The sequence below is a fragment of the Erythrolamprus reginae genome, chromosome 2 (assembly GCF_031021105.1).
Source record: "Erythrolamprus reginae isolate rEryReg1 chromosome 2, rEryReg1.hap1, whole genome shotgun sequence".
In the NCBI taxonomy this organism is placed as follows: Eukaryota; Metazoa; Chordata; class Lepidosauria; order Squamata; family Dipsadidae; genus Erythrolamprus; species Erythrolamprus reginae.
In genome coordinates this window covers 183,617,951-183,642,565 of record NC_091951.1, presented here as the reverse complement: position 1 = coordinate 183,642,565, position 24,615 = coordinate 183,617,951, and the positions used below count along the sequence as shown (strand labels likewise).

The window sequence follows — 24,615 nt, the reverse complement described above, 5'->3', positions numbered from 1 at the left end:
AATCCGTGCAACCAAAAAACCCCCCGCAAAAAAACGGCTTTCGGCGACTGCTGGGAAGCCGCGCGGCTGTTTTAAAAGGTGACAGCCGGCCTGGGGGGCTTCCCAGCACCCCCCCGAACCCGGGTTCGGGGTTCGGGGGGGTGCTGGGAAGCCCCCCAGGCCGGCTGCGACCTTTTAAAACAGCCGTGCCGCTTCCCAGCTGTCTCCTGAAGCCGAACACAGAAGTTCGGCTTTGCCGTTCGGCTTCAGGAGACAGATGGGAAGCGGCGCGGCTCTTTTAAAAGGTCGCAGCCGGCCTGGGGGGCTTCCCAGCACCCCCCCGAACCCGGGTCATAGAAGGTGCATTAGCCAATGAGCACTGTGCCAGGTAGGAAATACATTTACCTGTTTATTTTATGTGATTTATGCTGTTTGAATAAAGATAACATATTTTGACTCCCAAGTGCACGCTACAAGAGCACGCACTTCAAGTATCAGTGCCAGCCTTCTCACTTCCCAACTGAAATACCAGCCATCAGATTAGCCAAATAGAATCCCGCTCAGCTGCAGGACACGCCTGTCAGCCCTATAAAGTAATGGTCCATAGGCAACAGCTAGTCTTTGCCAGGCATCACTAGCTTCAGCTACAAAAGGAATTGGATCAGGTTTTCCAGAACTTGGTGCTGGAAATGAAAATGGATTGGAGGAAGGACCAAAGGAAGCACTTCATTGTGCCTACCATCCCTGTCTTACTGTCCTATTGCCTAATTTACCTGTACCTACTTTGCTAATTTAGAATTAGAATTAGAAATATTTTATCGGCCAAGTATGATTGGACACACAAGGAATTTGTCTTTGGTGCATATGCTCTCAGTATACATAAAAGAATAGATTTGTCAAGAATCATGTGGTACAACACTTAATGATTGTCATCATCATAAGCAATAAAGAAACAATCAATATTAATAAAAATCTTAGGATACAAGCAACAAGTTACAGTCATAAGTGGGAGGAAATGAGGATAGGAATCATGAGAAAAAAACTAGTAGTAATAGTAGTGCAGACTTAGTAAATATTTTTACAGTGTTGGGGAAAATATTAGTTTAGTAGAATGATGGGGTTCGGGGGAAAATGTTTACCAATACCTACTATATTGTACATGTTTGACAAACATGATTATTATTATTATTATTATCATCATCATCATCATCACCACTATCATAATCAACAACAACATTTTAGATCTGCTGGTTCTCAAAACACTACTTCTGTTTTCGTCTAGATCCAGGATGGCATTATTTCAACCAGGACTCTCTGCATATATAAATAGAATAACAGAGTTGGAAGGGAACGTGGAGGTCTTCTAGTTCAATCTCCTGCTTAGGCAGAAAACCCTATACCACTTCATGCCTACCGTCCCCGTCCTACTGTCCCCATGTATATTTGTAATTATTTCCTATGTTCATGTCCATGTTTATATTTATACCTGTTATCTTGTACACGTTTGGCAAATAAATATGAATAAATAAATATGAGCCTTAGTTGTTAACTTGAGCACCAGGGTTGCTATATCTAGCATATAAATCCCACTGATCACCCTGACACAGATATAACCTATTTCATGCCTCAAGCGACACTTGACAAGAGGAGTATTTTACACATTCAGCTACCAAGTCATCAAGGATCAGGGCCAAGTCAAAATGTTTTGCAGCCTGAGGCAAAACAGGAAATGCCATTCCTGCTTCTAGCAAATTTTGTAACACCTCAGGCTTGATTAATTAATTTGACAGGTGAGATGCAAAATCCCACCGGCCGATCTGCCTCCTCTTCCTCAGCAGTAAAAAAAAAATAAAGTGCCACATACTGTGCCTTACTTTTTAATATATTTTCATTTTTCATATTAGCTGTTTTATATTTTTATAAGTATTGTATTTATATACTGTATTTATATACTTTCATATACTTTGGAATACTGTGTTCAGTTCTGGAGACCTCACCTACAAAAAGGGTAAAATTGAAAGGGTCCAAAGACGGGCTACAAGAATGGTGGAAGGTCTTAAGCATAAAACGTATCAGGAAAGACTTAATGAACTCAATCTGTATAGTCTGGAGCAGAGGTCCCCAACCTTTTTAGCACCAGGGACCGGCTTTAAGTTAGACGAGTTTTCCACGGCCCGGTGGGGGGGGGGGGCTTTGGTCATATGGGGGTGGGGTTATGGAGGGGTGGAGCTTAGTGACGCAGCCCTCCACACTTCTCCACAGGGCGGGGAGAATCAGGAGGCTCCTTTGGCGGCTGGGGGCTGCCTGGCTTTGTGATTTTGGCTGGGGGGGGGAGTTAGGAAGGTCCTACTTCTCCCCCCCCAGCCAAAAATTCAAAGCCTATCTGCTGGATACGGGCGATGAGTGGGACAGAGTGGCGCGGAAGCCTCTTGCAGCAGCTGCCACAGCCACCGGCTTCGGCGCCGCTCGTCCTGCTCATTGCCCGTGTCTGGCAGAAGCTGCTGCCCGAGTGCTCTTGGCCGGTGGGATTTAAAGTGCTGGGGTGGAGGGTGTCCCAGCGGGAGGCGAAGCACTGGGGTGGGGGGGATGTCAGGACACCCCCCACCCCAGCACTTTGAATCCCGCCGGCCAAGAGCACTCGGGCAGCAGCTTCTGCTGGATACGGGCGATGGGCGGGGCGAGCGGCGCCGAAGCCGGTGGCTGTGGCAGCTGCTGCAAGAGGCTTCCGTGCCGCTCTGTCCCACTCATCGCCCGTATCCAGCAGATAGGCTTTGAATTTTTGGCTGGGGGGGGAGAAGTAGGACCTTCCTAACTCCCTCCCCAGCCAAAATCACAAAGCCAGGCAGCCCCCAGCCGCCAAAGGAGCCTCCTGATTCTCCCCGCCCTGTGGAGAAGTGTGGAGGGCTGCGTCACCGCCCGACGCCCCACCCCGTCCTGCATAATGTTCTCTGCCGGGAGGGCAGCGGCGCCGCGGACCGGCTGAAAACCCCCAACGGCCCGGTCCTGGTCCGCGGACCGGCGGTTGGGGACCTCTGGTCTGGAGGACAGAAGGAAAAGGGGGGACATGATCGAAACATTTAAATATGTTAAAGGTTCAGGAGGGAAGTGTTTTTAATAGGAAAGTGAACACAAGAACAAGGGGACACAATCTGAAGTTAGTTGGGGGAAAGATCAAAAGCAACGTGAGAAAATATTATTTTACTGAAAGAGTAGTAGATCCTTGGAACAAACTTCCAGCAGACGTGGTTGGTAAATCCACAGTAACTGAATTTAAACTTGCCTGGGATAAACATATATCCATTGTAAGATAAAATACAGGAAATAGTATAAGGGCAGACTAGATGGACCATGAGGTCTTTTTCTGCCGTCAGTCTTCTATGTTTCTATGTTTCTACTGTAATTGTTATTCTTATTAAGGTATGCCACCCAGAGTGGCTTTTTGTGAGATCGGCGGCTGTATAAATGTGAATGATAAACTAGTTCATTAATCTAAAGTATACGAAGAATGGTTGAAGGACTTGGGTATGTCTAGTTTAATGAAAAGAAGGACCAGAGGAGACATGATAGCAGTGTTCCAATATCTAAGGGGCTGCCACAAAGAACAGCAGGTCAAGTTATTCTTCAAAGTGCCTGAAGACAGGATAAGAAGCAATGGATGGAAACTAATCAAGGAGAGAACCAACCTAGAACTAAGGAAAACTTTCCTAACAAAACAATTAACCAGTGGAATGGCTTGCCACAGAAATTATGGATGCTCCAATAACGGAATTTTTAAAGAAGAGATTGGATGACCTTTTTGTCTGAAATGATGTAGAGTTTCCTGCTTGAAGAGGGGGCTGGACTAGAAGACCTCCAAGTTCCCTTCCATATCAGTTATACTGTTAAATAAATAATTTGGAACTCTTTCATGACGTCTCCAAGTTCAACAATCTATCAAAAGCAGTAGGCTCCCCATTTTAATTTAATCATCTTTCCTCTCTGGACATCTCAATAATTTTGCTGTTAAGTTTCTCTGGTGACTTTCTCAGCAGTTTTAATAGCTGGACTCACCTCGCTCTTGGCAGGAGATTCTGGGGGGGTTGGTTTCCTGACAGTGGTTGCTGTCTGGATGGTGCTAGCCAACGTTGCAATGACCTGACCTTGGGCATTTAAAAGCAGCTGGGGTGTCACTGCCTGTACTTGTAGATTTTGTGCCGGCAATGTGGCAGGGGCAGGAGCTGCCGTTGCAATTCCGGCTGGGTTCACTACCCATGGGAGAGTTCCAATAACCTGGAGGACAAAGGCAAGGGGAAGCATCAAGGTTGCAGCGTGTAAATCTTTGTCATTTTCCTATCTAAACCACACAGATTTTGTTTTCCCATTAAGATTTCTATACGTTTTTATTACATATTTATTACATTTCGTAAGCTGCTTAAAACCCACCTCTGCTGTCAGGCCTGGGGGAATTGAGACCTTCTTCCCCCTAGGCCTTAACAATTCTATGCATGGTATGTATGTATGTATGTATGTTCGGTTTTTTATATTAATGGGTTTTTAATTGTTTCTAGTATCAGACTACTATTGTACACTGCTTTATTGTTGCTGTTAGCCGCCCTGAGTCTCCGGAGAGGGGCGGCATGCAAATCCAATAAATAAATATTTTTATTTTTATAAATAAATAAATATTTTAATAAAAACACAATTCATTATTGAATTGTTCAATATTTCAATGTATTTCTATGCCAATCACCCTCTTCTACGTTTCATACCTTTTAATACAAATGGAATATTATTAATCATATTTATTAGTTTTAACAAGCTTATATAATTCTAATAATAGTACAAATATTTATGCTAAATTGAAATCTTCCATTATCTGCTTGCTCATCTTACAATCCTTCATTATTTAGTCCATTAAGATTTCTGCAGCAGAGCCAAGCTAGTATAATGTTTAGGGTATAGGACCGGGATCAGGCAGAGTCCCATTGCAGTCCATCCATGGCTATGAAAATTCATTGGATGAGTTTGGTTTAATAATTATCTCTGTGTCCAATCTACATCAAAATAGGAGAAGAAAATGCTTTCTAATGCGCCTTAAGCTTTGGAGGAAGGCTTAATGATTAAATGGCACAGATGTTTTGTTTAGCAACTAAAAAAAACATTTTCTTGTGTCGTTAAAGCACGGCCTATTTACATTAATTCTGTTTCTGGAATGGTGCATCACTTACTTGTCCTTGAGCATTAGTCAGGATTTGTCCAGTTATTCCTTGCACACTAGGAATGGTGCTTGCAATGACAGGCGTGGCAGCTAGTGAACTAAGCAGCTGGGTTGGGGCTCCAAGGGAAGCTGCACTGATCTGCAAGAGATACAAATAAAACAAAACAATAAATAAAAGCAAAGATCCAAAGGTTAGGATCTTTCATTTTCATGCAAAGTGAGATCTTCTCTGCCTTAGCTGCCTCCGTACTTTCTTCCACAAGGCATAATTATATATACATTTGTCACTCTCTGTAGATTATGAAGTGTTTATTTTATTAAGGAGCCTGATCACTCCTGAAGAAGTCAGTTTGCCCCGTGCCAGGTTCTAAATAATAAAATTACCTTTGAAAATATGGAATTGGATTAACCTCGGACCAAGCTAATACATGGATAATGATTGCCATTTTTGGCACCAAGCTTCAAATATGACTAATGAGTGGTTTGTTATTGCAAAGGTCAACGCTTCCTTCAATAAGAGTGGCTGGATTCTTCTTTTTCTTATTTTTTTAGCATTTCTTTCATTTGGTTGCAGCATCTGCTTGTTTTGCACTGCAAACTATAGTCGATACAGCAAAGCTATCAATGCATGATGTAGAGTGAGTTTTTGTTTTTCAGCCACCGTTTTATAGAGCTTGAGGTTAGAGCTGAGAAGGTCACCCAAGCTGACTTCTAACCTGAAGGGAGGACTAGAGCCTTGGGTTTGAGAACCTGCAATATAACCTAGTCTAGCACTTTAACCATCATGGTATGCCATCCTGGTTCTCATTCATATATGCATTAAATGCATACCCGCATTTCCCTGAAAATAAGACTTGGTCTTGTATTAATTTTTGCTCCAAAAGACGCATTAGGACTTATTTTCCAGTTGGGGCTTATTTTCAGGGACATACGAGACTAAACATATCCGTCTGGCTGACGATCTTAACTGGGGTTTATTTTGGGGGCTAGGGCTTATATTATGAGCGTCCTGAAAAATCATGCTAGGGCTTATTTTGGGGGGTTGGTTTTTATTTTTGAAGAAACACCTTAGTGTTTCATACCCTCATTTGAAATGAAGACTGAATATAGAATGTGGTTCAGATTTTATATCAGGGACGTTGAAATCAATTTTTAATGTATCAAAGAAACAGATTCCTCCTTATTGGCGCAGAGGTTTATTCTACACATTTATTAGATTTGTTGAACTTATTCAGTATCGAATTCATCACAGAAATGTACATGAGATTTTTCTTCTTTGGCAAAAGTAGAGAGGATCAAAGTGATGTGGAAGGCCTTGATTTGGATCAGAAATGTATTTATTAGGAGGTTTGTCTGTTCCCAACCCTGCTTTCCATGTAGCTCAAAGGTCTTCTTCAAGGGAAGGGGTTTTTCCAATGTCTTACTATTCCTGCAAATCCTGCCGGTTGAACCATGATCTGTGCTGGAGTTTCCAGTGGTTTGGCGGCAGGTGGAGTGGCCGTTGCAGTTGGCTGTGACAAAAGAGTTGTCTGAATTGGTGGTTGGAACACAGTCTGTGTTTGGATGGATGGCCGGGGCTGGGCTGTCGGCTGTACCTGGAAAGGTTGGGCTGGCTGCAAAGGGGCTTGAACTGCGGTGTTCAGCACTGCAGTGGCTGTGAGAGCAAGACAGAAAGAGACATGTTAAATATTAGGTAGTCATTGTAAAATGTACCATTTTTTAATACATTTTTTAAAAAATTATTATAAACATACATAAACAAACATATTCCAAACATTATAAAAACACTGGACGATGTGTGGCAGTCCTGTTTCTTATTTTCCTTAGTGATATTTCTATATTACCATCATTTAATATTTCTAATACTATATACATTTTATTTTACATAGGTCTTACTTAGGTATCTCTTTTATTCCTATATTCAACCAATCCTATTTCCCTTTCTTTCCTTGTTATTTACCGTAAGTTAGTTGACTATTTAATTGCCTGTCTTTATTTTTTGTTTTTCCTGACTTTCTAACCAAAAGTAAAATCTATTCCAGCTATGGTAGTATTCCAACTCATCTTTATCTTTTATTTCTATTGTTAATTTACCCATTTCTGCATAGATCATAATTTTTTCTGTTGGTATATTTTCACTTTTCCATTGTTGTGCAAAAATTAATCTCGCCGCTCTTATTATGTGCAGAATTAGGTAAGTTTGACATCTTTCGTATCTTTCATGGGTTATTACCAGAAGGAATAATTCTGGTTTTCTTTCAATTTTCTTTTCCAAAAGCAAAATGTACTTTTTGAAGGGGAGGGAGAGTCTCCAGGTATATCACGTAAGTTCTAGGTTTGATCCATGGGAAAGCAATGGCAAGAATGACTTCTCAGCATGTACTCATGGGAATCTAATGACCCAAGAACAAAACCTTAAAGATTAAAATGGGGCAAGAAGGTACAGGTAGCCCTCAATGTACGACCACTACATTGAGGCCAGAATTTTTGTTGCTAAGTGAAACATTTGCTAAATGAGTCTTCCCCCCCCCCCCTCCCCAAAATGTACAACTTTGCTCGTCACGGTTGTTAAAGTGAATCCCTGAAATCAATAAATTAGTTTGGTTTGTTAAGGGAAACTGGCTTCCACATCGATTTTGCTTGTCAGAAAGTTGCAAGAGGTGACCCCAACCAACACTGCAACTGTCACAAGTCTGAATCAGTTGCTAAGCAGCTGAATTTTGATCACATGACTTATAGGGAGGCTGCGATGGTTGCAAGCACGAAAAACGGTCATAAATCACTTTTTTTCAGCGAGGCTACTTTGAACAGTCACTGTTCATGAACTGTTGTGAGTCGAGGGCTACCTGTATTTCATATTCAGAGGAACTGTTGTACCAGCTGGAGTTAAAAGATACACCACAAATGAAGTAATTATATTGAGACAGACAGGGAAGGTTTGGAGTTCTGTTGAACCCATACTAGAAATTCTCTTCTTAATGCAAGATGAAATTAGGGACCACCTCAACAAGCTAGCCAGCAGCTTGGTGGGCTGGGCTCCATCATTGCCGGAACAGCTGTTGCAACTCAGAGTAACCACAGCTACCAGGATACTTTGCATCACTGGCTCCTTGTGTGAATTAACTGCTGGCAAGAAGTGGTGCCTGGGGAATTAATCCTAGTGCTACATTTTTAATTAAGCACTGCTGTCCTAACAGCCTTCAGAAAAATGAAAGTTATTTGCAAAGATTACTGACTGGAACCATGGTTTCCATGGTTTATAAATAAAAGGCCCCCTGAAACCAAACAGCACTGTATTTTCTGCTGTCACGCGGACTAGGAATATAGTGACATTATTTAGCCAAGAAGCTGCTGGTCTGCCAGGGAACATCCTGGGGGCTGGGGGATTGATGCATGCATGAAACTTAGAAAAATGTCCCCATTCATTCCAGAGAAGGAAGCAGACTCTTTCCATCAATGGATCTGGTTCCTGCACTTAAGTTAACGATAGGAAACTGATGCATGCAGTTTTGGATCATAACACTTTGACCTAGAGCAGGAGCCGGCAACCTTAAACACTCAAAGAGCCACAAAAGTCCTAACCAGAAGCTCCCTGTTCAATTATGGAGCATAAGTCCGGTTCCCCCACCATAGAGTCTCCTCCTAGCATGGCATCCTTTTTCCTCCATTGACCAGAAACCCAATTCCCCCACCATAGAGCCTTTTTCCTCTGCCAACTGGAAGTCCATTACCCCCATCATAGAGTCTCCTCCTTGCAGGACACCTTTTCCTTTTACCATCCAGCAATGGAGCTGCAGCAGAAGGATGAAAGAGCCTCATGCGGCTCCAGAGCCGTGGGTTGCTGACCCCTGACCTAGAGCAAAAGAGCTGACTCCTGACCTAGAGCTAACCTCTGACCAAGAGCCCTCCCTCCCTTCAATTCAAATTGAAAAAGGTTATCAGCCTCTCAACACGCTCCCTCCCAGACTAAGGCTGATTCTAGTTAGGTCCCAAGTGCTGAGGACCCTTCCTCCTCCTATGTGCCCTTCCGAGAAACAGTGGTTACCTTGCAAATTGGCTATAGGTGATTTGAAAATTCCCCCAGTAGGAGAGGCAGCCGTCAGTCCTGGGAGGGCAGCCACCGTTGCTGCAGGAAATGTCCACACAGCCAGCCCCTGCTGACTTGCCACTTGACCTGCAATACTGATGGGGATAAGAAGAGGTTGAGTAACTGCCCCTGCTGGAACCATTACGCCTGTCACAACTGTTGCTAAGTTTTCCTGAGTCAAGACCTGCAAAAGCAAACGAGATGTAAAAAAGAAAAAAGGGAAAACAAAATCAACGCCACTGCAGACAGCATCAGTGCAGCAGTCACGTCAGCTAGCCCACCGGAGGCCCAGCCCAGCCACGAGATGCCTGACTTAGATGTGCTGGGTGTGGCTTGTGCCCCCCCCCACACACCCTGTGGCCAGCAGCTGGGTGACCCAGCTCTGTAACACTCCAATGGGGGGAAGGGGCTGGCTCAAAGTCAACCATAAAAGAACCTGGGACATATCTTTTTTTTAAAAAAAAATATTCCCAGGCCTGATCGATTACTCTCTGTTGTCTGTTCACCCAACCCCTTTTGGCTCGAAATGCAAAGTCCAAAGCATAGCACATCAAACCCTGGTTATTTTAGTTTTATTAGTTATCAGGCCAGTTTTTCCCAGGGATATCTTCTTCAGAAAACTGGCCCTCCTTGCCTTACGTAAACTGTTTAAAACCCACCTCTGCAGTCAGGCATGGGGGAACTGAGACATCTCCCCCTTGCCCATGTAGTTTTTGTGTATGATATGATTGTGTGTATGTTTTTATATATTGGGGTTTTTAAAGACTTTTTAATGTAAAATTGTTATTTTTTTATTTTAAATAATAATAATAATAATAATAATAATAATAATAATAATAATTTATTGGATTTGTATGCCGCCCCTCTCCGTAGACTCAGGGCGGCTAACAACCATGATAAAAAGTGCATGTGACAATCCAATAATAAAACAACTAAAAACCCTTATTATAAAACCAAACATACACACAGACATACCATGGCCAAGGGGGAAGGAATATCTCAACTCCCCCATGCCTGGTGGTATAAATGAGTCTTGAGTAGTTTACGAAAGACAGGGAAAGTGGGGGCAATTCTAATCTCCGGGGGGAGTTGGTTCCAGAGGGCCAGGGCCGCCACAGAGAAGGCTGTTCCCCTGGGGCCCGCCAAACGACATTATTTAGTCGATGGGACCCGGAGAAGGCCAACTCTGTGGGATCTTATCGGTCGCTGGGATTCGTGCGGTAGCAGGCGGTTCCGGAGGTAGTCTGGTCCAAAGCTATGTAGAGTTTTAAAGGTCATGACCAACACTTTGAATTGTGACCGGAAACTGATCGGCAGCCAATGCAAGCCACGGAGTGTTGAGGAAACATGGACGAATCTTGGAAGCCCCACAATGGCTTTCACGGCTGCGTTCTGCACAATCTGAAGTTTCCGAACACTTTTCAAAGGTAGCCCCATGTAGAGAGCGTTGCCGTAATCGAACCTCGAGGTGATGAGGGCATGAGTGACTGTGAGCAGTGACTCCCTGTCCAAATAGGGCCGCAACTGGTGCACCAGGCGAACCTGGGCAAAATATTAGATTTGTTACCATGTATTGTTTTTTATCACTGTTGTGAGCCGCCCCGAGTCTACAGAGAGGGGCGGTATACAAATCTAAATAATAATAATAATAATAATAATAATAATAATAATAATAATAATAATAATAATAATAATACTGTGCTACATCTTGGGGTGCATGGCCATCCCACAGGTCAGTATAGGCTACGGGTGCCAAACTCAAGGCCCAGGGGCTAGATTCAGCCCAGGGGGTGTGTGCTTAGATCTGGCCCGTGATGTTGCCCTGGAAACAGCGAAGGACAGACACCCCCTGACCTCCATTTCCACTGACAGAGGACTGCAGGAGGTCGTTGCGGCCAAAAATGGAGCTCCATTTCACTACCAGAGCGCTTGGGCCACTACAGGTGCCCCGACACGAGTGACATGAAACTGGCCATCCTCACCTTGGCCATGCTCACCCCGGCCCCCTGAAATCAAACACAACCCTGATGCGGCCCTCAATGAAATCGTGTTTGATACCCCTGCTGTGGACTAAGGGAGAGGCAGGAATAATTTTCTTGCAATGTTTACAAGCTATCTAAAATACACTGCTCAAAAAAATACAGGGAACACTTAAGCAACACAATATAACTCTAAGTAAATCAATCTTCTGTGAAATCAAACTGTACACTTAGGAAGCAACACTGATTGACGATCAATTTCACATGCTGTTGTGCACATTCAACTTGGTACAGAGCAAAGTATTCAATGGGAATATTTCATTCATTCAGATCTAGGATGGCTTGAGTGTTCCCTTTATTTTTTTGAGCAGTATACATGCTGCAAACAGTACCGGCTTTGTTTCCATTAAAGGTGGGCAGCAGATCTTCCTGCTGGGAAATCATTTCATAATAAAAGCTACAGCCTTCCTTCCTTCCCTCCTGAACTACAAATCCCAGCAGCCTTGGCCAATGAACAGAAAATATGGGTGTTGTTGTTCAGCAATTTCTCAAAGGCCATATGTGCTAGGATGCATTCCAATCTGCTATTTCAGAGAAAAGCTGATAAACTTATTTGACAATGAAAAGGCAATTTCTCTTTGCAGCTGCCAACTGCATTGTAAAATATTTCGACATGAAGAGGCATGAGGAAGGAGAGACCTTCCCATCTTGGCAAGCGGTGCTAGGTTATTTTTAATGTATCATCTGTTGAACTGTGTGCATCACCTCAATGGGGAAACATTCGTTCCCACTGCTTCTGTCCTTAATCTTAATCTCACTGTTGATATCCTGTACATTATTTTTTAAACAACTGAGATTTTCCAGATTAGGGGAAAGGATTACTTTGTATGTAGGGGTGAAATAACAGCGCTTGCATCACAATTAAATGAATCAGAACTCAAAGGCATGTTATCCATTCCTTTAAGTTCCAAAGCCATACAAATAGTATCAAAACCTCCAACTGATAAATGACCTGCCTTGTTCTCCAACAAGGATTAAATGCAGGACAGCGAAGAAGGAGAAAAAAAATCAAAATACCATAGAAAATCAGTTTTATTCTCTATATGTGTCTCAATATGTTCAACCTTTCAGCCCTTTTCTGGGATAATTTTGTTCTGGAGAACCGCAAAATAAGTGAAGAAATTCTACATCCCATTCCAAGAGCTAAAAAAAGGGCATTACCTCATGTATTTGACACTCTTAAATGTGTTATTTTTGAGAATGAAACTAATAGTCTACAGCACATTTGGATATTTTCCTCCTTTGGTTTTTTTTTTTTATATCATTGAACTAAGGCGGTTTTCTTATTTCTAAACTGTGAGGCAATTTACACTAATTTTCTTAAACAGCTGTTGCTCTATGAGAGCTTGTTTGGAATAAAAGGTATGCAGGCTTTATAGAAGCTAAACAAGGCAAGTCTCTCTTTAACGTCTTAGTTTTGTCGGGTGGGGCTCTCATAGAAGGGATTAATCAGATGTCAAATTGCATTTGTGTATCTTGCAACACTCTGAAAAGAAATCACCCAAAGGCCTGCCAAAGAAAACACTGGAAGGGTGGCATTTGATTTTTACAAAGCTTTGTCAACTGCATCCTTTAAAAAACATGAGAGCACATTCCAGAGCACCAAAACTATCTGCAACAGGGGTCTCCAACCTTGGCAACTTTGACATTTGTGGACTTCAACTCCCAGAATTCCTCAGCTACCTTGTCTGGCCAAACTATTCTTGGAGTTGAAGTCTACAAATCTTAGACTTGCCAAGGATTGGAGACCCTTCATCTATAACATCAAGAAGTACCTTAAATGTGAGAACCTCTAAGTTCCATAACACTCTGGGAATGTTGCTGTGGGCTTTTGGTAAAAGTTCTTCTTCTGCCTAAGTATCCTGTCCATATTCAACTGCTCCACCGGGCACTGGGAACTCCCAACTCCAATAGAGAAATTGAATGCACTACAGTATTTCCTTTGTTCATTGAACAAGAGGTACCCTCTTGTTTATTAAAATTACTATAGTAGGATAGTTACCTGTGGCGCTGCTTGCATTGTGACTGGAGTTAAAGTTGGTGTTGGTTGGCTTGTCACTTGACTAAATGGCACAATTCCTGGGATAGGCACGGGTGTTATTTCAGGCAATGCCTTGGCTTCACCTTAAAAAAGAGAAAACATGTTACTCCGTTAACCTCTTCAACTATCATCTTGGATATTGTAGTTACTTTCATCTTGGAAATCAAGTTACTTTCATTGACTGAAGAGGACATCCTGAACATAGGTCAATAGACTGTGTGCATCTCAAATTGGTGAATTGAAGGCAACCGTCTACTACATCTTTCAATACTTGAAGTCTTCCAAGGAAGACGGGGCCAACTCATTTACCAAAGCACCAGGGGGCAGGACAAGAAACAATGGATGGAAACTAATTAAGGAGAGAAGAAACCTAGAATTTGTTCTGTCTCGCATGACAGCCAGCCACTAATTGGCCCCAAATTAAAAATCAAACACGAAAGTTTTGAAATGAACAAGACTCTATTTACAATGGTGTTTGTTGAACTGTACAAACGAAGACCAAAAAAAGTCTTTAAACTGCCAAATTCCAGGCGTAAGGCCAAAATAATAAGAGAAATTCCCAAACAAGTGCTTCTCAAGCCCAAGACTACTTACAAGGATATCAACCCTGTAAATGTCCAATACTACAGCATGGTTTGTCAGGCAAAAACAACTGTTCACATGCTCTTCTCCTCCGGAGGCACAAACATTGGCTTTTTGGGAAGAGCATCTTCCAACTCCTCCCCCTTATATACTCTCTGGGAATGCAGACTATACACAGCTGTGCTCACTTCCTCCTTCTGAGCCTCTGTAACTGCTCTTGCCTCCCCCGCATCCTTCTTACCGTACACCAGATCCCTTATCTCCTCTTCCTCCTCCTCAGACCCTGGCAAATCCCCAGCTGGAGGTTCCATAGCTTCTGCAGGCTCCTCACACCCAGTCTCTCCCTCCACCTTCCTCACTGTCTGACTCCTTCGACAGCCAAACAGGCCGACCATGCTCAGATGGCCCCAGTTTATCAGGCTCAAAGTCCATTGCCAGAGGACCTGGCTGCAAGTCAACCACAATGGAATTAAGAAGAAAATTCCTAACACTAAGCACAATTAATTAGAGGAACGGCTTGCCCTAGGTTGTGAGTGCCCCATCACTGGAGGATTTTAAGAAGAAATTGAATAGCCATTTATCAAAAATAGTATTAGTATTAATATTAGTGTTGTGTTTAGTTTAGTTTAGTTTAGTTGTATTAGTACAGTACAATACAGTACAGTACAGTATAGTCAGTATCGGGTCGCTACCCAGTAAGGGCCACACTGCACACCGGTAGCGAAAATGCAGCTGCATGCATAGCTCCACAACAGGGTGTGCACACACATGTCCCATGCGCAGAACCAAAATCTCACTGGGACACACACATGCGCACGCTGGAGACGGAGGTCCATTTTTGCTACCGGTACGCAGTATGGTCCGTACCAGATAGCAACGATGAGTTTCATATTTTTAATTTTTTTAAATTGTATGTCTCTAAACTATGCATGTGTGTTTGTATGTGTCATGCCTAAGACCATGGGAAAAGACAAACTTCCCATGGTGTTAGGAGCTAAAGCTTCTATTCTGGCGCCTTGGAACATATTTTTACAAATTGACCAATCAGGAGTTTACAGGGGGGGGTCCCTCTGATCTTCCTGCCAATCAGCTTTAAGGTCTGTTGGGAGAACTGGCACTAGACCTATGGTTGGGGGTCACCACAACATAAGGAACTATATTAAGGGGTTGCAGCATTAGAAAGGTTGAGAACTACTGCTGTAACCCTTTTATTGGGGTGGAGTTGTGGTGACTGAATGGAGCTGAGTGTTTACTTGCCTTTCCTGATGCCTCTGTGGAGTGTGCAGCAGATATTTTTTCTTTGTGCCCTGGTAGAGAAATATCTGTTGCTGCCTAGAATTGAACTCTCAACTTCCTGAGTTTGAGGCAGCTGTCTTCCTAGAGTGTCAAGGACTCCAGAAATAAAATTACATCAACTACTCCTTCCCTACTCTCTATTTCCTATCTTAAATTTTGTCTGGAAAATATTTTACCTGTTAAAAAGGAAAGAAAGACCTAATTTTAACGCTCAAATTTCTCAGAGTTATTTGTGATCATGATTTTTTTTCCTATTGCAAACCTGGATAGGTTCTGAACTAGATGGGTTGCTTAAAATAAATCTGATGATGTTTCTCTTTCAGAGAGTGTTAAATGGTTTTTAAGAACATGCGATATTTACACACAAAAGTGGATCACAGAATTTCCAAGGGGACTCTTCTTAAGGCCAGCAGCAGATTAAGGAACATAACACGTGTTAGAGCCACAGATCCTAACACTACATGCAAGACCGATACCCAGGAAGTTGACAGCTCACCCTCCATCTCATATCCATCTGACTTCAGAAGTAGAAACCAGAATTTGGTGCAGTAACTGAACACTTTAATAGAATATTTGTAGCCAAGAAATCACGTCGTGAGATCGCACTCCATCCTCCACTACCCTTTTCTCATCCAAGTAACATTGCCAAAAATGTCACTCCTGCCCAGCGGTGGGCTACTGCCCAGATCGGGGGGAACGCAGTGGGGTAACGAAAATGGAGCTCCATCCCAGAGCACCCAATTTGCACTGAAAATTTGTAGAAAGAAAATGCAGGGCGTCCTGCATAGACCACGCCCACAGTGTGGTAGTAAAACCTTTGGTGGCCCTTCACTGCTCCTGCCTCACTGCCAACCAGCAGTCTTCTTCATTTGCCCACCTATCATATCTTCAACCTCTTGGCTATGCCTGTCAATTGTTTTTTGAGATTTGAAATTTGGACCGTCCAATACTGCAGCTACTAGGCTCTGTCCATTGTTATTTTCTGCACACTTAATACGTGCAAAGGCCTAGAAGTGGGACACCTAAAAGCACAGGCTTTAGGTATACCGTTCTCTATTCATCTTATCTGTATTTTTTCCTGCCTCTCATGATAAAATCTCCGAATTGTTCCAAATGAAGTTTTTATTCTGTAACCTCCCTGCCTCAGTCAGATATATTGTTTTTATTACTGTTGTGAGCCGCTCCGAGTCTTTGGAGAGGGGCGGCATACAAATCTAATAGATAGATAGATAGATAGATAGATAGATAGATAGATAGATAGATAGATAGATAGATAGATAGATAGATAGATAGATAGATAGATAAATAAATTTAAGGTTGAGGAAGAAGACATCCCGATGTCTCGCTGTACAGCCCTTCTGCATTTTTTCATTACTTCTGTCTTGTTGCTAAATAAGAGCTGCAGAATGTTTGCTGATGGTTAGCCACAGAGCCTTCTACAGTGGCACATCTACCTAAGAACGCCTCTGCTTACAAACTTTTCTAGATAAGAACCAAGTGTTCAAGATTTTTTTGCCTCTTCTCAAGAACCATTTTCCACTTACAAACCCGAGCCCCCGAAACTGTAACCGGAAAAGGCAGGGAGAAGCCTCCGTGGGGAATCTCCTTGGAGGAAACAGGGCCGGAAAAGGTGGGGAGAAGCCTCTGTGGGGCCTCTCCAGGAAACTCCTGGGAGGAAACAGGGCCTCTGCCCTCCCTGTGGTTTCCACAATCGCACACATTATTTGTTTTTACATTGGGAAAAAAACCTGGTCACAGAACAAATTAAGTTCTTAAGTAGAGGTAATACTGTATATGAAAGCATCCTTCGCTTATTGGAGAAGAATAAAACAGGGGATTTCATTAGGTGGAAGCAAGACCTAAGGAGACCTCCATGGTTCAGCTTGTGTGTTTTTGAGGTCTACAGAGTCTCCTATTCCAACCTATAATTTTAGCAACCAAAGAGAAGGAGGGTTTTTGTTTTTTCGCTGAATACAGATACACATACCAGTGGTTCTCAATGCCACAACCCCTTAATACAGTTCCTCATGTTGTAGTGACCCCCAACCAGAGCTTTAAACTGATTGGCAGGAAGGTCAAAGGGACACCCCCACTGTAAATGCCTGATTGGTTAGATTGTGAAAATATGTTCCAAGGCACCAGAATAGAAGATTTAGTTCCTAACACCATGGGAAATTTATCTTTTCCCATGGTCTTAGGCAACTCCTGTGAGGTAGACGTTTGACCCCCCAAAGGGGTCCTGACTCCCAGGTTGAGAACCATTACCATAAATGATCCTTGCAAAACTTTGTAGGAGCCTCACAGTCCGGTTCTATGTTGCTTATGAAATTGTCCCATAGGGCTTCTACTTTTATGATTGGGTAACAAGGTGGGGATGGAGAGGACACCCCCCCCCCCCAAAAAAATGGAAACATACAAAGTGCCACTTACCGCTTGACTCTCTGCATGCCTTCTCTGGGTTTTGTTGTACCCTTTCCTGCCCTGTTTTACTTGATTCTGTAGGGCAGTTTGCAGAATCCTCTCCTCCACCTGATGCATCTGTTGCTTTCAGTGTTTTCCCTTCATTTTTTATTGAGACTGGAGCATCTACTCCCACTTCCAGTACTCTAATTGTCTCATGTCCTGACATCACAATCACCTGAGAAAAGATAGCAATGCAAATTGGGACATCATCAATACAATAGGCAAAGGGAAGTTAACTAGGGAGATACGTATAGCATTCTTACACAGGGAAGCCTATAACCCTGACTATGTAGACCAAAACTCCCCGAGAAAGGTTTGGAAAATTTTCTGCCTAAAAACCAGGCTGCAGATCTTGGTTGACGATGATGAACTGTCAGACCATATGTAATGCGGATAAATGTGGTGTTATTATTAACACCCCTCCATCTATTATTTTCATTTTATGTATTACCCCCCCCCCCCCCCGTTTTTAATATTTTTAAAAATAATTTTTATAGAACAGTTTTAGGTAATGATTGATTACTTCTAAAAAAACCTAGATTACTACTAGATTACTGGACTATTGTAACACTACCCACAGGCAGTGGCTATATAAATTTTAGAAACAAAGGAAGGAAGGAAGGAAGGAAGGAAGGAAGGAAGGAAGGAAGGAAGGAAGGAAGGGAGGAAGGGAGACTTTCTACTTTTCTACGTAGGACTCATAAAAATTTTTTAGCAGCCACAAATCTAGCACACGGCTAAACACTCCTTTTGGACACACAATCTCTCTATATAATATGCGAAGATCTCTCACTAAAGCCACAATGAATCAAATCAGTGCCTTTGCTTCATACCCTGCCTTGCTGCAGTTCTTTCCTCCTTTTCTACATCCCTGGAAGGTCTAGGAGACACATACCTGTTCATTAACAGTCAGGGAAGCTTCCTGTGAGGGCGCAGTTTCAGTCTCCATAATTCAGTGCTGAAAAATGGGTGCTACCACTGATGGGTTGCATACTGAAAAGCAACAGAAAAGTTTTTTTGTATGTCAGACTCTCCCTTAGCTCATCTTACTTTCCATGTTTATGAAATTATCCAGCCGTATCAAAAGCATTTTTAAACCCCTTTTATATGGCTCCTTCATCGCCCTCTGATCCTGCTCATCATTACTGTTAAAGGAAGTTCAAAACGTTTTGCTTTCTTAAGAAGTAAGCATACTTCTGAAAGGATGGGCTCTCTACAGTAACAACATAGAAGAACCCAACGAGGCAAATCCACTTCTGATGTAGTTCTTCTTGACATGCTCATCCCACATGGTTGTGTTATCTGCTTTTATATTAGCCCGCTTGGTAGACCAAACCAGAAAATTAACTCCACAGTTAACTTCACAAAAAAAACCTGTTCTTTATTGAAGTAGGCAATAATAACACAATTTTGCAACTCTGATTGTACTTCCCTATCCTTGTTTCTTATATGCCAGTAAATCCGGGAAGTGTTTATCTGAGCCACTTCCTAATATTATCTTGCTTCTAGCTTTTTGCAAGGTGTTTGATAGCTTTCAACCAAAGCTAAATACAGTGGTACCTCATGATACGAACCCCTCGTCTTATGAACAACCTGAGATACGAACCCGGGGTTCAGAAAATTTTTGCCTCTTCTTACGAACTTTTTTCTTCTTACGAACCCGCCGCCACCGCCGCCGAGAAGCCCCGCCGCCCGGCTGTCGCTTTTTGAAACAGTGGGGGGGCTTCCCAGCATCCTCCTGAACCCGAATGCCAAACCCGAACTTCCGGGTTCGGCGTTTGGGAGGCCGCCGAGAAGCCCCCTGGCTGTTTTAAAAGGTGACAGCTGGGCGGCGGGGCTTCCCAACGGCCTCCCGAACGCCGAACCCGGATGTTCGGCAAAAGTTCGGGTTCAGGAGGCCGCTGGGAAGCCCCGCCGCCCGGCTGTCACCTTTTAAAACAGCCGGGGGGCTTCTCGGCGGCCTCCTGAACCCGAACGCCAAACCCGAACTTCTGGGAGAAGCGCTGGGGAGGAGCAGAAGGGCCGGCTTGCCTCCCTCCCCCGCGCTTCTCCCAGGAACACAGGGACGGCGAAGGGGCGAGGGGGAGAGAACGGGAGGCTCAGCACTCCGTCAGGGGCAGCGCTGGCTGGCAACTTTTCTTTTTAGGGCTGGAGAGGAGCAGAAGGGCCGGCTTGCCTCCCTCCCCAGCGCTTCGGCCAGGAAGACAGGGACGGCGAAGGGGCGGGGGGGGGGAGAACGGGAGGCTCAAGACTCCTTTGGCGATGGCGGCCCGGCTTCCGGGTTTCTAAGTTCTGGGCTTGCACGCATTAATCGCTTTTCCATTGATTCCTATGGGAAACATTGTTTCGTCTTACGAACTTTTCACCTTACGAACCTCCTTCTGGAACCAATTAAGTTCGTATCATGAGGTACCACTGTATAGGCAATATGAAATAGTTGTGTATTTATTGAAGAATAATATGGAAAGCTCCTGACTCCTCTGCTTATATATGATACAGAAAGTGACTGGTGACCCCTGCCCCTTTCCCATTGATCTAACTTCTATGAATTGGACGTGTCAAAGAAGAAACTAAAGAGCAGTTTGGCAACTCTTGGTTGCTATAATCCCAACAACTCTCCCAACAGAGTGATGCTATGCATTTCCCAACCTGGACAACTTTGAGACGTTTGGACTTCAGCTCCCATAATACTTAGCTGTGCCCACGTTGGCTTAGGGATTTCTAGTTTAGGGAAGTCCACACATTACAAAGTTGTTTAGGTTTGCAATGTAGCTACACTGCAAAAATTCAGGCCAACTCTACCTGACAAAAGATTTTGATGCCAGCTCTTAATTGTCAAGATATGATCAAATGTGGCTAGAAAAGATGTTGCAATAATGCACAGAGCTGAGACTGGAAATATTCCTGTTGGGTATTTTACCAGAGAAATATAACAAGGAAAATACATGTTTAATTATTCATATAATTAGAGCAGCTAGAATTTTATTTGCAGAGATTTGGAAAGTGTCAAAAGCTCTTTCTGAAGGGGAGATAATCAGGAAAACATTGGATTGTGCGGAGATGAATAGGTTAACAATGATAATTGAAGATAAGGAGGATTCAGAATACAGTGTTCCCTCAATTTTCGCGGGTTTGAACTTTGTGAAAAGTTTATTCCACGGTTTTTCAAAAATATTAATTAAAAAATACTTTGCAGTTTCCCCCCCTATACCACGGTTTTTCCCGCCTGATGACATCATATGTCATCGCCAAACTTTCATCCGCCTTTAATAAATGGTTTTTTTTAATAAACTTTAATAAATAAACATGGTAATAATCTAAATGGTTGCTAAGGGAATGGGAAATTGTAATTTAGGGGTTTAAAGTGTTAAGGGAAGGCTTGTGATACTGTTCATAGCCAAAAATAGTGTATTTACTTCTGCATCTCTACTTCGCAGAAATTCGACTTTCGCAGGCAGTCCCGGAACGCATCCCCTGCGAAAATTGAGGGAACAATGTATTAGAATATTTGGGGAAAATTTTATGATTGGATGAAAAAGGATTATGGGTAGAAGTTAATTCATGAAATGGAGGGAAGGTAATAAGTTAAAGTTTTGAGGCCCCGGCGACAAAACTATTTGATGCAGGGAGGAAAATTATACAGTATTAGCATAAAACTATATCTAAAATGATTAGACACATAGAAGTATTAACAAAGAAGAGAGTTAAGTTATTTTTAGTATTATAAATTATGAAAATTTAGTGAGATAAGCTGCTTCGATGTTACCCATAAAATATACATGAATGGATATACTCTGGAGTGAAATAAGAGGGAGGAAGAGAGGATATGGGAGAGGAGAGAAGGAAGAGAGGAGGTAGGAGATGTATGTTAAAAGGAAAGAGGAAGGAAGGAGGAGAGAGAGGGGAGGAGAGGTTGAGAAAGAAGAGAAAGCTAGAAGAAGGAAGAAGAGGGAAGTAGGAAGAAGGGAGAGAAGGAGAAAGAAGGGAGAGAAAAGGGAGAGAGGTAAAAGAGAGGAGAGTGATATCATTTATAATATATTAATATATATTAATAATATATTAAAGGTTTAAATAAGGTTCAGGAGGGAAGTGTTTTTAATAGGAAAGTGAACACAAGAACAAGGGGACACAATCTGAAGTTAGTTGGGGGAAAGATCAAAAGCAACATGAGAAAATATTATTTTACTGAAAGAGTAGTAGATCCTTGGAACAAACTTCCAGCAGACGTGGTAGATAAATCCACAGTAACTGAATTTAAACATGCCTGGGATAAACATATATCCATCCTAAGATAAAATACAGAAAATAGTATAAGGGCAGACTAGATGGACCATGAGGTCTTTTTCTGCCGTCAGACTTCTATGTTTCTATGTTTCTATTTATTTATTTTATTTATTTATTAGATTTGTATGCTGCCCCTCTCCAAAGACTTCGAAGATAGGGGCAAACAGATGAGCAACTTGGCAATGATATATATGAAATCATTTTGTTTATTTGAAAGTAATATATAAATGTATGTTAATACCTGATAAGATGTTATGGTATATGTAATGATGTATATATGGAGAGTGAAAAAATATTTTTTTAACAAAAAACAATTGTCAAGATATGCTTTGTGCCAGGGTTTCAAATAGCCTCCAAAATTAAATCAGAGTCCAAGGCAAAGTAGGCAAAGTTCCAATTTATTAATAGAGCCATGTTAGCACATATGGGCGAAAGTGGAATCTGAAGTCCTCTGGGTTTCACCACCCAGTTGAAAGTCCTTGCCCCCACAAATCCATCACGTTGTCCAATTTTCTATTGCCATCCTGGCGGAGTTCACCCTTCCGTGCAGGTGCAGAGACAAAGGATGACCTTGGCTTTCTAGAAATAATTTGCTATGGCTACATACTAAGAACCTCCTACAATCCCCCCTCCCGTTTTCCCACAATAGAAAATGCATAGTAGAATAATATAAAGTGTGTCAGGCCTAAGATCCCATTAAAATGGCTTCGGCCTGACACCTTGTTTCATCTTTCAAATTTTCCCTGGCACTGTGACTATTGCAGATTGCAAAATAATTATTTGCATTTCAGCTGCTAACTTTAAGTAACCTGGGTAAACTTGATTTTTTTAGAAGTAAGCAGTTATGGTGAAAGGATTATTTGTGTGCATTGTGCATAGAGGTAGATAGAACCCGTAATCAAAGGCGAGGTTCAAATAATTTAACAACTGATTCTCTGCCTTAATGACCAGCTTAATTTTAACAACCGGTTGCATGAACCAGTCCAAACCAGTGAATGCCACCTCTGCCCACACTGTTGAAAATAAAGGGGAAGAGTTTAAAGAGATTTTTCTTCTTAGCAAATGTTTATCTCATTAAAAAAAAGTTAAAACACAAAACTCCAAGAAATTTAAATTGATTTTAAGAAAACACACAACTCATGCAACACATTAAAAAAAGAAAAAAGAAAAATCCCCAACATATACAGTATTTACATATAATTTTCCCTGGTTGAATACTCATTAATACATTGCTACAATATTAGTTCCCACCCCTTGCGAAACATCTCCCCCCCCAATTTTTTAAACAACTAATAAAGCTATATAAAGCTATTGACCTGTCATCTAAATACTACATGAAAGACAAAATAGTTAACAGGGAGAAGAATAAGAACAAAAAGGACAAAATTAGAGTTTCAAAGCTCTCTGTTAACAAAATGTTACTGTAATCAATTCATAGAAAATTTAGCACAGAATATCCCAAATCTTCCCAAAAGTGAAAAGTAATTCATCCTGCATCAAATATCCACATGTTTTTGATACCTTTTCTTATCAGTTGTTGCATAATTAAATATAATGCATTCAATCTCTACAGCACTATCCAGATAAAAGTGGCTTGCAATTAAGAGTCATAAATCCATTCCCTAATCTCTCCTGTCCTGCTAAGAAAAAGCAATTTGTCACTTTTCTGTGCCAGGCTTCTGCTATTGTAAATAAATACAGATTTGAAGTTCAGATAGATGTATGGAATCAACTTAGCTCCCCATCTATACAGTTGATATCTCTCTGGTCTACACTACAGCTTCCAAATCAAATTTCTCCAAAGCTAGATGCCTCCGGATATTTTTCAAGATTATTATCACACCATCAAACTTTTTAAAAAAAGCTTTCAATTAAAAGCTCATGTTGCCAAAAGATCTTTTCTCAGATTTCTGGCACTGCTTGTCTGTACCCTGAAACATTGTTGCTCTATGAAGCTCAACCAGAGAATAAGGAGCCTGAAGAAGAAGGAAACAGGAAAGGTGGCGGGACCCAGGGGAAGAGCCTTCTCTGTGGCGGCCCCGGCCCTTTGGAACCAACTCCCCCCAGAGATTAGAATTGCCCCCACCCTCCTCGCCTTTCGTAAGCTTCTTAAAACCCACCTCTGCCATCAGGCATGGGGGAACTGAAATATTCTTTCCCCCTAGGCCTTTACAATTTATGCATGGTATGTTTGTATATGTTTGGTTTTATAATAAGGTGTTTTTTTAGTTATTTTAGTATTGGATTGTTACATGCTGTTTTTTATCACTGTTGTTAGCCGCCCCGAGTCTACGGAGAGGGGGGGCATACAAATCCAATAAACAAATAAACAAATAAAGGTATTTTCTGGATATTAAAATAAAAATTAAAAAGGAATAAACTCAAAATATTTTGTAAATTAAAAAGATGAAAAAAAATTGTCCAATGTAAAGCCGATGAAAAATACTTCATCATCCACAAGCATGCCCTGTTTCCATACAGAAAACGAAAGTTATAAATCAAAGGAAAAAAGAAAGCAGTGGAAGACCAACAGAGGGTTGAAATACATCAGCATTCAGCCAGCTGGACTACTGAAACAAACTGAAACAGTTTGAAAGCGCTCTGTAGGTCACTTAACTCAGTTTGTAATACAGGTAATCCAGAATGG

General features: G+C 42.0%; 1 protein-coding gene across 2 annotated transcripts in view; it reads right to left on the bottom strand.

Annotated features, from left to right (window-relative positions):
* POU6F1 (POU class 6 homeobox 1) overlaps nt 1-24,615 on the bottom strand; it is a 42,399-nt gene that overhangs the window by 5,853 nt on the left and 11,931 nt on the right. The window contains exons 2-8 of one of the 2 annotated variants that reach the window (XM_070740713.1): nt 18,580-18,677; nt 17,652-17,859; nt 13,305-13,426; nt 9,222-9,447; nt 6,601-6,830; nt 5,187-5,315; nt 4,030-4,248 (exon numbers count right to left, since the gene is read on the bottom strand). In XM_070740713.1, the coding sequence (XP_070596814.1) occupies nt 4,030-4,248; nt 5,187-5,315; nt 6,601-6,830; nt 9,222-9,447; nt 13,305-13,426; nt 17,652-17,859; nt 18,580-18,633 (1,188 nt within the window). In that variant the 5' untranslated portion in view covers nt 18,634-18,677. The remainder of the gene's footprint in view (nt 1-4,029; nt 4,249-5,186; nt 5,316-6,600; nt 6,831-9,221; nt 9,448-13,304; nt 13,427-17,651; nt 17,860-18,579; nt 18,678-24,615) is intronic. The other variant, XM_070740714.1, reaches the window with a different exon arrangement.